The sequence below is a fragment of the Schistocerca serialis genome, chromosome 2, assembly GCF_023864345.2.
Source record: "Schistocerca serialis cubense isolate TAMUIC-IGC-003099 chromosome 2, iqSchSeri2.2, whole genome shotgun sequence".
Lineage (NCBI taxonomy): Eukaryota > Metazoa > Arthropoda > Insecta > Orthoptera > Acrididae > Schistocerca > Schistocerca serialis.
The window spans coordinates 526582351-526596212 of record NC_064639.1 but is presented as its reverse complement, the minus strand read 5'-3'; the positions used below and the strand labels follow the sequence as shown (position 1 = coordinate 526596212).

The 13862-nt window shown below is 38.7% G+C and overlaps 1 protein-coding gene across 2 annotated transcripts in view; it reads left to right on the top strand.

Annotated features, from left to right (window-relative positions):
- Positions 1-13862, top strand: part of LOC126457491 (nucleoprotein TPR) — a 287885-nt gene that overhangs the window by 208844 nt on the left and 65179 nt on the right. The window contains exons 28-30 of one of the 2 annotated variants that reach the window (XM_050093791.1): positions 4747-4923; positions 12972-13064; positions 13211-13301. In XM_050093791.1, the coding sequence (XP_049949748.1) occupies positions 4747-4923; positions 12972-13064; positions 13211-13301 (361 nt within the window). The remainder of the gene's footprint in view (positions 1-4746; positions 4924-12971; positions 13065-13210; positions 13302-13862) is intronic. The other variant, XM_050093792.1, reaches the window with a different exon arrangement.

The following is a 13862-nucleotide window of genomic DNA, read 5'->3' as shown; positions in this document are numbered from 1 at the left end:
AATGGAACACCACTTTAGGAATGGTGGGAAAGATCTCAAGTAGGATGTCCGTCATTTCAGTTCATGATGATAGGTAATCAAAGCCCTGGTGAAGTATGTGGTTCAGTTTTTCCAGTCCTAGGTGGTACTGGGTGATGAAGGGGACACTCCTTTGTGGCTGGTTCTTGGGTTGGTGGGAGGATTAGAGGTGAGAGTGGAAATGGCACTGGAGATCAGTTAGCAGACTAGGTCTGGGGGATAGTGCCTGTCTGTGAAGGCCTTGGTGAGACCCTCAGCTTAATGAACAAGGTAGTTCTTGTCACTGCAGATATGCTGTCCCCAGGTGGCTAGGTGATATCGAATGGACTTTTTGTTGTGAAACAGCTGTCAAAATACAGGTACTGTTGGAGGTTGGTGGGTTTAATGTGTACAGAGGTGTGGGTGGAGCCATCAGAGAGGTGGTCTAGGTTGAGGAGGACCAGGTGAAGTGGATGGGAGAGAATGTGTTAATGTTGTGAAGGAATGAAGGTATGTCTTGGGCCTGAGTCCAGATCATGAAGATATCATCAGTGAACCTGAACCAGACTAAGGATTTGGCATTTTGGGAGACTAGAAAGGTCTCCTCCAGATGGCCTACAAACCGGTTGGCATAGGAGGGGGCCATGTGGGTGCATACGGCTGTGCTGTGGATTTGTTCCTAAACTTTCCTGTAAAAGGAGAAGTATTCATTGGTTAGGATAAAGTTAATAAGGTATATGGGCAATGAGGTTGCGGGTTTGGAGTCTGAAGAACATTGGGAAAGACAATGTTCAATAACGGTAAGACCATGGGCATGATAGATGTTGGTGTATAGGGAGGTGGTGCCAAGAGTGACGAGTAGGGATCTAGGAAGCAAAGCGGTGGGATGATGGAGAGTCAGTGAAGGAATTGATTGGTATCTTTGGTGTGGGAGGCTAGATTATGGACAATTGGTTGGAGGTGTTGGTCAATGAGGACTGGAATTCTTTCAATGGGGGCACAATGATCAGCCACAATGGGGCATCCAGCATTGTTGGGGTTGTGGATTTTGGGGAGCATGTAGAAGGTTGGTGTGTGAGGGTGTCGGGTGTCATAGGGGTGAGGAGGGAAATGAATTCGGGGGGAGGTTCTGGGAGGGACCCAAATTTTTAAGCAGTGACTGGAGGTTGTGTTGGACTTCTGGGATGGGATCACTCTGACAGAGTTTGTTGGTGGAGGAATCAGATAATAGGCGGAGGCCTTCTGCCAGTTAGTCACTACAGTTCATAACAAAGTGGTGGAATGTTTGTCTCCAGGTAGGATGATTAGGTCAAGATTTATAATTGAGGTTGTGTGTGGCTATTCTTTCTCCTGCTGAAAGTTGTTTTTCCGAGGAAGGGGCATGGGGAAGGGTGGTGAGGCTAAGTTGGAGGTATGGAATTCTTGGAAGGTGACCACTGGGTGGTTAGGTGGGGAGGTGGGCAGCTCACGGTTGGATGGTGGTATGAACTGGTAGAGGTAGGGTTAAGTGTTGGAATTAGGTTGGTTTTGGTGGGAGGGATTGGTGGCAGAGAAGTGCTTCCATTAGAGGTCAGTTAGGCAGGGATTAGGGGCTTGAGAAATGGACGATGAGGAACTCCGTGGTTAGCTTAAGAGTTGGATAGTGGTGCCGTGAGGCAGCAGTAGGATGTTAGGAGGTTGGATAACTTACGGAGGTGACACCTGGAATTGCTCCTCCAGGTGCTGGAGAGCAAGTGTCTCAATTTCAGAGATGTGATATATGGAGCAGGGACTGCATAGTAGTAGTAGTAGTAGTAGTAGTAGTAGTAGTAGTATCTTGCAGAGGGAGCAGACGTGATTCTGGGATGCCTATGCCATGGAGATGTGTTTCTGCAGTACCAGGTTTGTGAGGACCAGGGACTGGCAGAATATGAAAAGGTGAAGGCCATTGTGAAAGGAGGGGACGGGAGCTAGAGAAAGGAATTTTTATGGTTAGGCCATTCAGGAAATTCCATGGTTTAGGCAACATTTGAGAAATAGGATGTGGGTCTTGGTTTTAGCCAGGGAAAAGGATACATTTCTGAACTGGTGCAGAAATATGGAGCAGGGTCCATTGAGACAGGAGTCCTGTAAAGGAAATGGGAATGACACAGAAATGGGCAAAATAGGTGTTGATAGTTGTCAGAGGAGCTGGATAAGAGAAAAGATGCATAAAAGATATGTAAAGACACATGAAATCGAATGAAATCAGGAAAAAATAGGCATGAATACCTTAAAAATGTACATAAATATGGGAGAAAAGGAATGGATGAGTTGTGATATGGGAAGAGAGGGGGAGGGGTGGGTTAGATCGAGGATCACAAGTTCATGTGGCACGAGCAGATGTGGAAAATAACACTCTAAAATACATCAGGATGAGGAATGAAGTGTGATCAATAGGAATAAATACTGCTCTTCATTTTCATCATTTTGTTGACTGGAAACTGGGAACATTGTTAAATTCCTTAAAACATTTATTAATGATTTTGTCGACAGGTGCAGCTGTTGCATTAGACTACTAGTTCTGAACTTTACAGGTTCATTTTCAAGCTTGGCCTAATGAGGTTGTGTTGACTGTCCCTGATCCTAATAATAAACATAAAAGTGTCAACTGTTTGATTTTGGCTTGGTAAGAGGCACGTGTATTTTGTGGTATTCATTCTGTAAAAATTTATAACGAATGTGTTGCCACTTTGATGTTTAATACTATGATCAGCCACTGCAGCCTCAGTAGGCCACACTCAGTAGGCCACACTTGAAAATGAACCTGTAAGGTTTGAAATTAGTCGCCTTATATAAATATAGAATTGTTAATAAACCCTTTAAGGAATAAATACAACCATTGAAGGAAAGAAACTGTGAGAACAGATGCTGCATCAACAATCTGTGCAGTGATGAAGCCTGTGTTGTGCGCGAACAATTGTTGATACAGTGTGGCTTAGAAGCAGATGCAGTTTGGAAGACAGTGAATAAACACAGGAAAGAAGAAAAAGAATGGACAATACGAGAGAAGGAAAGTAGCTACTTGCCATATAGCGGAAATGCTGAGCCGCAATAGGCACAATAAAAAGATTCACACAATCATAGCCATTAAGGCCTTTGTCAGCAGTAGACACACATACACACACACATTAATGCAAGCGCAACTTACACACACATCTGCAGTCTCAGAGAGCTGAAACTACACTGCCAAAAGAATGGACAGTGAGAAGAGTAATGCTACAGGGAAGAGTAACAAAGGAAAACATCACAGGATTTAGGACGGAAGAAAAACCCTTTGGCAAAATCAGACGGTGGAAACTCCACACAGGAATGGTGTGTGTTTCTCTTTTGCTGATGAAAGCTGTGGCCGAAAGCTTAGTGCAAGTGTCTTTTACTTGTGCTTGTCTGCAACTTAACAGATCTTCTTTACACTAAGAGGCAATCTGTCTTTTCCTATATTGTTGTATTTACACACTTTTGCACTCTAAAACTTTTGTTCAGTTTGATGAGTTACCCCAGAAGGTGATCCCATGTAACATAATAGAATGAAAATAAGTAAAATATGCAAGCTTTTTTATATTTATATTTCCTACATCTGATACCACTTACATTGGAAACACAGACTTGTTTAGGCCCTTCATCAATTCTGTGATATGCCCTTCCCAACTGAATTTACGTTGTAGTATCGAGTTGTATTCCCAGAAAATTGACACTGCCAACCTCTTCTATCTGTGTGTCTTCAGATGATATACACATGCTGGAAGGAAATCTCTTTCAGGTTCTAAACTGCATACATGGGTCTTTTCAAAGTTTAATGACAGTGGATTAGCTCTGAACCAGTTATTAGTGCCAGGGAAAATTTGATTAGCAGCCATATCTATATGTGATTTGCTATTTATTGGAATGTTTATATCTCTTGCAAACAAAACAAACTTAGCATCTGGCAGTGTAACAGATGAGAGGTCATTAATGTACACAAGAAAAAGCAACAGACCCAAGATGGAAGCTTGAGGAGCACCATGTTTAATAATTTTCAATCAGATGGTGATTGGTTGCTTATTCCACAGGTATTTCACAATGACACCCTGTGTTTCCTGTTAGATAAGACTCGAACCATTTTGCAGCCCTGCCAGTGACACCATAGTATTCTAATTTACTTAAGAGAATGCTGTGATTCACACAGTCAAAGACTCTTGACAGGCAATAGAAAATACCAGTAGTGTGACAGACATGTTCAAATACTTGAATAAAATTATGTGTGAACCAAGATTAGTCAGGAACCCCAACAACTGTAGTGGAGTATCACAGGCTTACCTCAGATCTATTACTAAATAGGTACTAGAAAGTTTTTGGTGAGATGCAAACAAAGGAAGAAGAAGAAGTAACCACTTGCCTTACAGCTGAGAAATTGCCATAGTTAAGCTTTTTGGACATAGAATAATCATAATTGTCGTAAAAAATAATTAACTAAAATGCTTTGTCCCTTTTCACCTATGTCATTACTAGAACTGGATGAGAAAGCTGGAAATCAGTCAGTTTGGGAACATATTCAAAGATGTGGAATACAGTTTCTATTCTCATTTGAATCCCAAATATATCAATTTATTACCAGAATGTGATTTATCTTAGCTGCCATCTTTTATATCCTCTTTTTATTCTTTCAGTGACTCATTTGTATGACTTTACTATTGTTCTAAATTTTCTTGGTGTGTCATTTTTGTTATAGTATTTTTCTTTAATTTTCTCCAGGCAAAACGTACAAGAACTGTTGACTCAGCCTCCCAGGACATGTTCCAACAAGTGACATCTGATTCTGGTCTTGAGGTAGAGTACCAGGTTCCCACATCTTCACAGCATGACCATGAAGATGACACTGCAATTTCAGGGGGAGATGTAGAAGACGAAGAAGGAATGGCTGATGAAGGGGTTAGTTTTGTGTCGTTAAACATTGAGCTGTAAAAACTCTCTTACGCTATTCACTTTCAGTCAAGTAATAGTAATAGCAGTTCTTAATTAGGAGAATGGGATTTAACTTGACCTGAAGGTGTAACTTTTTCATGAGACTACTTTGATAACTGGTGAAGCTCTTCTGATGTAAGTTATTTCGGAGTTTATTGGTCATATCAGATTAATAGTTAAATTTTTTTACTGGATGCTAGCTCTGTCTTTATGTGTAACACTGTAACAGACTCAACAATTTCTTAGCTGTTATTTGCCTAACAATGTAAGCCTTGTACAGAGAAATGAATTGTGTTGGTGAAGATGTTGCACTGCCAACATGATCATACCGTATATATTACTCCTCTCAGTTGTAATATTTGCTTGAGAAAGGATTCTGTTGCATGATGAAACACTCTTGTAAGTTTGTTTGACATTTGGTGATAAGAACTATTTGTTCACAATGAGGCATGATGTTGTGTACTCCTAATTTGTAAATTTATTGCTCAGTGCTAATGACAGTATTTAAGCATAATATAAGGTCCATTACGTGATGAACTCAGCCATTGAATTCCCATATTGCATGGAGCCTTCAGTTCTATGAACATATCTGTACTTTAATTGAAGTAAATGCCATAAGAAAATAAATGTGTAGCTTGTGTTCTGCACAACTCCCAATACAAAGGGTTGCATCAAGACAGTACGAAGCTTTTTTGTGAGCAAGGTGTTAACAGCATCTTGTGAAATCTTACTGTGACACGTGTGCACATTGGAGGGTGTGAATACCATTTATATGAATTCTCCAATCAGTGCTAATAACACCTATATTGAGCACTTTATGCAAATAAACGAAGCATAACTGGGAAGAGTTGTTAGTGATTCAGTGAAATCTACAAATGACTTATTGACATGTGGAAATTGAGCATATCTTTGCAGCTTTACAGGTGCTGCAAGTTTCGGTCCTTCATTCTGAGTTAGCAAACACAGAGGTATGAGAGTTGCCTTTTAAGTCTGTACAGAATCTGTAAAAGAATAAGATTTTTTAGTATAAATCATTTTATTGTTTTTCGAAATTATTTTGTTTACATATAAATTTATACACTTCAGTTTTAGAACAAATCCTGGAAATTTTTTCCACTCTGATGTTGGTACATGAAAACATTGTTGTGGAAGGATTCAACTTGAGATGATGAAAGTTGCTGTCTACACATTTTTTGTTTGCTGTAAAGAACAAAAAAGTTTTTAGGGAATAAATCATATGAATTTGGGCACTGAGGCATTAATTATATACTTTTCTTTTATCAAATAATCAATTGTATGAAGCAAAGGAAATGACTGGTGGTGGTACAGGGTAGCTTCCACCATGCTCCATACAATGGCTTGTGGTATGTAGATGTAGATATAGAAAGTTTTTAGTTGTTTTTTCTTATCTCAATGATGGGTTGCAGAAGCAATATAGAAGTATACCATTTCGCATTAATGGTATGTTGTCATTTTAATGCTCTTAGGTATTGGTTGCTACACATACAATCCAACCAAGACAGCGAACCACCATTTTCTCAGAAGTGTGTTATGAACAAGCCACCTATAGATAGTTCCCAATTTGGATTAATGTGATACCTCGGCAATGGTTGATTTGCGGATCCATGTTTGTTGGAGCTTTTTAGCTGCTTTTGGCATGTACTTTCCATGTGTGAATTATTGATCATCACTTCTGAAATAGTGTGTGTGTGTGTGTGTGTGTGTGTGTGTGTGTGTGTGTGTGTGTGTGTGTGAGAGAGAGAGAGAGAGAGAGAGAGAGAGAGAGAGAGATATTTTGGTTCACCTTCAAGGAATTTGTCTGAGCATATTTTTGCTGAAAGTGATTAATTACCAAATATTGGATGAAGCAAGCAATTTGAGACATTGTTGTAAAGTTAGGCCTTTATGAAAACTGTAAAAATATCAGCTGACAAAAAGTGTGCTGCTACATCTTGAAATGCGCACTGTAAGCAAACTACTTAACTATTTTCTGAGCTATAAATACATTAACAACAACGGATGATAAATTTTAAAACAGTTTTAGTGTTGCTTCTGAATAGTGTATATAATTGTTGCTTGTAGAAACTCACATGTGATTTTTGCCTAAATTATTTGCTAAATTTGTACATTTTTAATTAAATCAGTTTTTAATTTAATTGCAATAATTCTTTGAACAACTAGTCATGATATAGTGCGGCTTTTTCTCAAAATTATCATTTGTAGTTGTAATTTTTTTGTGTTGTTAAAATCAAATGAACAGTTCACTAAAATAAGCTGGTACAATTTCAAAAGCTAATTAGCAGTTTTCCCTATTGTTTGAAACTTTGCATTCATTTACACTTCACAAAGATATACTGTCAACAGATCCATACAGAAGTGATTCTGTGGCTGACTTAGTGTTATTGTAATAAAACTGAAGCTGGAATGGCATGTGCACATGGCCAGGTATTGAGGTGATGCACAGTGGCACGAGATGGTATGTAATTCTTCATAACAATAAACTGCTTGCTATGAGCTTGACCTCTCAACTGTTCACATTAGATTCGTTTGACCAGTTGCCAGCGGGCTCATGCGCATGCGCAGCTGACTCTCATATGAGCAGTACCTTCTCCCGCTTCCCGCTACATGAAGTGTGGCTGTTAGCTGTATCGGCAGTAGCAGCAAGCAGCTGGATGCAAACGAGAAAAATTTTTCTCGCGCACTCTAGCTGCCAGATTCGCACATGTACAGAGTTGTGCGAGTTTTAGTGGGGAAGTGGTTAGTCTCCACGTGACCCGTGTTTGCGTTAAGTGATTTCGCTGCTTCTCTTCGTTTACGGCTCCCGACAAAACGGATTTCTGTGGCCAGGAACTATCAAATGAATTAAAATACATTCACATAATTTCTGAGGGCAAAAGTATATTATTAGTTTCAGTTTTCTGATTTTATTGAATTTCTAAGTTATTAGCATTAATCGCCTTGCAGAACAGTGAAGTTATTTTTGCTAGTTTGTAAAGAAATTTGGCTGTATTAAGGCAATCATTTTATTTGAAACAAAGTGTTTCATTCTACAGTATTGGCTAGTTCCTACTGTTCACTGAATTCAAAGTGCATGTTATCATCTTCTGCCATGTATGGCATTATGCCATAATAAAGAACAAAAAATGAGATCTTACTGTACTGGTACTCCAAGAAAATTATGTCCCAAAAACCACACTGAATAGCTAATATCAGATGGGACCTGCTTCATTGTGAATCGGGGAAAAAACCATTGTGCACTTAAAGCTGAATTATGCATTTTAGTATGGTTTACGTAATTCTGATGCTCTTGGGAGTATCCTCTAATGCCCAGTTTCTTTTATGGTGTAATGTAAGCTCTCTTAGTGGTTTATACGTAGGAACATGCGGACTTCCTACACCACTGCAGCTGCGCATGCGGAATAATGCTTATTTTCTGGCAGTTGCTAAATCAGACCTATTTCTAACAGTCTCCGGATAGTATTGCGATTGGTGGTTCGAAAAGCATTACTTTCAAAATAAGTTTCTTTTTTCGCAAGATGAATTATGTTACGTGTGAGAAAGTAGGATGAATTTCTAAATCACAGAGCGTTTAAAACTGAACACTTTGAGGACCAGCCACTTAAAAGAATTTCGAGCCCAGAAGACCAGACATTTATGTCATAATTTTAAATTTACTGGCACATTTGTGTTATGTATCTTAAAATATTACACACGCAAAAAAAGGTCAATGTTACATGTGAAGGCTTAGCTTCTGTTGTAGCTTGTTAATCTGAGAGACCAATATTATATGTGGAAGCTTAGCATTTCTTTTAGCTGTACTGTGTATATTAATGTAAACCATTAACTTTTCTTCTTCAAGTGTTCGCGCTACGTAACCAGTAATCTTGCTATTGGTTGACTATAACACTGTTCTATGTTCTGAATATCTGCTGTCATTGGCTGGCAAGATCACATGGCGTGAGATATGATTGGATTATAAAAGGATGTCGCAATCTCGGTTTCAATGCTCCAGAAACTAACGCATTGTGTTTGGTGTAATTTGAATTTATACTTTCATAATATGAAAATATACACCATATATGTTGCTGCAAATCAAAGGTCTTTCCGAAACTTCTCTCCTTTTTTTTCATTAAAAGTCTTACCAAAATTTCTCTCCCCCCCTGTCTTTTCTTTTCTTTTCTTTTTTTTTTCCCCCCCAGGAAGCTCTACACGAGTGTATAAAACATTAACCATTCAAAGGATTGATAAGTTTTACAGTTCTGAGGGAAAATTTACGGAAAACTGACTGTCACTTAGCACGGAAAAAGTGTATTTTTGCCTGGGAAAAAATCATATTTTTTAATCGGGATATCCAGGAAAAATCCAGGAATTTTTTTCCTTGTCTCTTTACTCTACTTGAATTCAGAAAAAATTATTGTATTAATGTGATTTAATTGTTTTGTGCAACCATATTTGATACTTTGATATTCAATAGTAATAGTAAAAGTGTTACAATAGAGGTTTGATATAGTGACACAGTACAGGGCAGTAATACAATATAGTTACAGAGACAGGTGACTATATGAAAGAGCTGCATTTTTGTAAGATATTTGTATGGAGTTCATATTTACCACTGTATCACCTTGTACTCTTACAAACATCATCCATTTGTTTAAGAACATCATATAATTTCATTGTCTGCATTCATCTCGAAAGTGATTTCTTTTTTCCTACACAAATCTTCCTTCTCTGATGCCATACCAGTTCCAGGTGTCATGAAGAATAGGTTTATGTGATATAGTTCCTTCAAAAAAGATGCATTAAAGTTAATTATCAATCCTTGTTCTGTTGGTGATAGTGTCCCATTCACACTGGCCTCAGTGTAAAAAGGATGCTGCTCTAATATACCTTCTTCTCATGTAATATCTATCATGATCTCATTAAATAAACCAGTAAAAAATGTTTCGTTTAAGAGATTTGTATAATTGTAATTAAGTGTCATACAGATGACTGTCACATTTAGTTAAATGTTTGTGTCATTGTGTCTAGTGACTTATCTCTCTCAAAAAGTATTGCAGGTGTGCTGCGGTGTTAGAAGAGTGAACTATCTTCCCATAGCTACTTGTAATCCCCCTCGTCTTTCAGCACTTCAAGTTGCTAACACACAGTCCAGTGTTGTAATCCCTTCAGATCCACACCCTGCCCCTAATTCCACTCACATTGCCACTGGCAGCTACTGTTCACTGTGCAGTTTGCATGAATTTAGCTTCCACATTTGTTATCCTTTCATGTCTGCTTTTGATATCAATTTCATTTAATCATTTGTATATCGTATTCTGTAACCCCTGAAATGTCGAGACCTTTCAAAGGTTTGAGAAGAGTCAAGATATGCATTAAGCACAAGAAATGGCTGTCATTAATATACTGTTTTTCTACTTTGAAAGGCTATTAATGAAGAAAATAAAATTAAAAATATCTTTATTTGCTAAAATGTACTTCTTTTCCAGTTTATATACAAAGTGACCATTGTTTTCATGAGTTATCAAGGGAAGAATTTTGCTCAGCCATTCTCTGTCAGTCTGTATGGCTATATAATTGTATAGCACACTCTTAATGGTTGTCAAGAAATCAGCGGTTCCTTTCTTTCATCATACACAGCATTCATTCTACATCTACATTTCATTATTACCAACAGATTTCTTTCAATTGGGAAATTCTATTTTTGCTTATCATTGTTGCACAGTTTGTCTCATTGTCATATATTAGAACTGACTGGAACCCTGTTAACCACAGAACACAGTACAATAAATGTCATTTAATATTCTTACAGTAATTAACCTATGTTTACTTGTATAATGTAAATTCAGTTATATAATTATAATTTTTTGTGTTACAACCATAACAGGGTTTACTTAACTAAGGCATTAAAAATTTTTTCTCCATCACGCTGCATCAAATTAGGAAATTAGTAATACTAACACAGATGAGAAATTAGATCAAAATGAAAGACCAATTTCTTCCTATGTAAGTCATACAACTCATCCCATTTGACTGTAAATGTAATTTTAGTTTCACTAACATGCTTCTACCACACATCTAATTAAATGTGTGCTAAAATATCAACTGAAACCAAACAATACAAGGTGATTCAAAAAGAATACCACAACTTTAGGAATTTAAAACTCTGCAACGACAAAAGGCAGAGCTAAGCACTATCTGTCGGCGAATTAAGGGAGCTATAAAGTTTCATTTAGTTGTACATTTGTTCGCTTGAGGCGCTGTTGACTAGGCGTCAGCGTCAGTCGATGCTAAGATGGCGACCGCTCAACAGAAAGCTTTTTGTGTTATTGAGTATGGCAGAAGTGAATCGACGACAGTTGTTCAGCGTGCATTTCGAACGAAGTATGGTGTTAAACCTCCTGATAGGTGGTGTATTAAACGTTGGTATAAACAGTTTACAGAGAATGGGTGTTTGTGCAAAGGGAAAAGTTCTGGACGGCTGAGAACGAGTGATGAAAATGTAGCACACATCCAGCAAGCATTTGTTCGCAGCCCAGGAAAATCGACTCGCAGAGCTAGCAGAGAGCTGCAAATTCCACAATCAACTGTATGGAGAGTCCTGCGAAAAAGGTTAGTTATGAAACCTTATCGTCTGAAATTGGTTCAAGCACTGTCTGCAGCTGATAAGATTAAAAGAATCGATTTCTGTGATTTTATCCTAGCTCAAATGGAAACAGATGAATCTTTCGTTTCAAAGATTGTGTTTAGTGATGAAGCAACTTTCCACACTAACGGGAAAGTCAACCGTCACAGCCGGCCGCGGTGGTCTAGCGGTTCTAGGTGCTCAGTCCGGAACTGTGCGACTGCTACAGTCGCAGGTTCGAATCCTGCCTCGGGCATGGATGTGTGTGATGTCCTTAGGTTAGTTAGGTTTATGTAGTTCTAAGTTCTAGGGGACTGATGACCATAGATGTTAAGTCCCATAGTGCTCAGAGCCGTCAACCGTCACAATGTCTGTATATGGGGCACTGAGAATCCGCGGGAAACAACTCAGTACGAACGTGACTCGCCTAAGGTGAACGTTTTCTGTGCCATTTCAGCCAATAAAGTTTTTGGTCCCTTTTTCTTCGAAGGTGCTACTGTAACTGGACTACAGTATCTGGAGATGTTAGAGAATTGGCTGTTCCCTCAGCTCGAACAAGAAGCACAACAATTCATATTTCAGCAGGATGGACCGCCACCACATTGGCACTTATCTGTCCGTAACTACCTGAACGTCAACTACCCAAGGCGATGGATCGGCCGCCAGGCAGCCCGTGACAGAGCACTTCATCACTGGCCTCCAAGAAGCCCTGATCTTACCCCCTGCGATTTTTTCTTATGGGGGTATGTTAAGGATATGGTGTTTCGGCCACCTCTCCCAGCCACCATTGATGATTTGAAACGAGAAATAACAGCAGCTATCCAAACTGTTACGCCTGATATGCTACAGAGAGTGTGGAACGAGTTGGAGTATCGGGTTGATATTGCTCGTGTGTCTGGAGGGGGCCATATTGAACATCTCTGAACTTGTTGTTGAGTGAAAAAAACCTTTTTAAATACTCTTTGTAATGATGTATAACAGAAGGTTATATTATGTTTCTTTCATTAAATACACATTTTTAAAGTTGTGGTATTCTTTTTGAATCACCCTGTATTATCAAAGACAGCCACTCACTCACAGGTGATGGATGTGTGGCACATAAACATGCAACAGTTCAGAGACTTGTCTAGCTTTGAATTTGCTGATTGTTTGTAGGTCTAAGTACACTCTCTCAAGCAGTTTGAGAAAATATACTCTCAAGTGAAAACAGCTTGAAACACATTTTATTTGACTTTATAACATCGGTATTAGAATTGAGCAGCCTATTGAGTCAACTCAACTTTGTTGTTATATTAAGAAAGGGTGGATAAACTGGCAACATAAATACATGTATGACGTAGTGAAAAACCTACATACTGTTTGCATAAATCTGATAGGGTCTGTTTTTATGCAGGAAATAGAGGAACCAGATGATGGTCCTGAATTTGATGAGGAAGCTGACAATGGTGTCGGCTTCATTATGGAGGGCTATGAAAGAGATGATCCGGTAAGAATATGAAAGGTGCTCAACACACTATTTGTCTGATAGCTCGTGATCATGCATCTTTTTCTTAATTTGTTATTTCAATATCAGTAAAGGTAAGTGAGACTAACAAAGCTACAAATATAGTTTTTAATTTTTCTTGTTTGCAGGAGCTGTCTGGCTATGATGATGGTAACGAAGGTCCTGATATAGATGCTGAGAATCAACAGGACGAGGATAACAATGAAGTAGATGTTATGGGTATGTTCCATTTCATGACTTGAATACACTATGTAACATAAATCTACATCTGCATCTACGTACATACTCTGCAAATCACCGTATGGTGGATGCAGAGGGCACCCTGTTCCCCTACTAATCATTTTCTTTTCTGTTCCACTTGAATACAGAGTGAGGAAAAAACAGCCTTCCAAATGCCTGTGTACGAGCTCTAATTTCTCTTATCTTTGTGGTTCTTCCTCAAAATGTACGGAGGTGGGAGTAGAATCTTTCTACAGTCAACTTCAAGTGCCATTTCTCTAAGTTTTCTTATTAGTGCTCAGTGAAAAGAATGTCCCCTTCCCTCCAGGGATTCCCATTTAAGTTTTCAAAGCATCTCCATAATGTTGTTTCAATCTACCGGAAACAAATGTGGCACCTCTTAATTGTGTCAATGTCTTTCTTTGATCTTACTAGGTGCGCATCCCAAACACAAGTGTATGGGTTACTGTGCAGTCTCCCTTACACTTTCCTAAAAATCTGCGAATAAACCGAAGTTGACTATTCGCCTTACCTACTACAGTCCTTGCATGCTCATTGCAC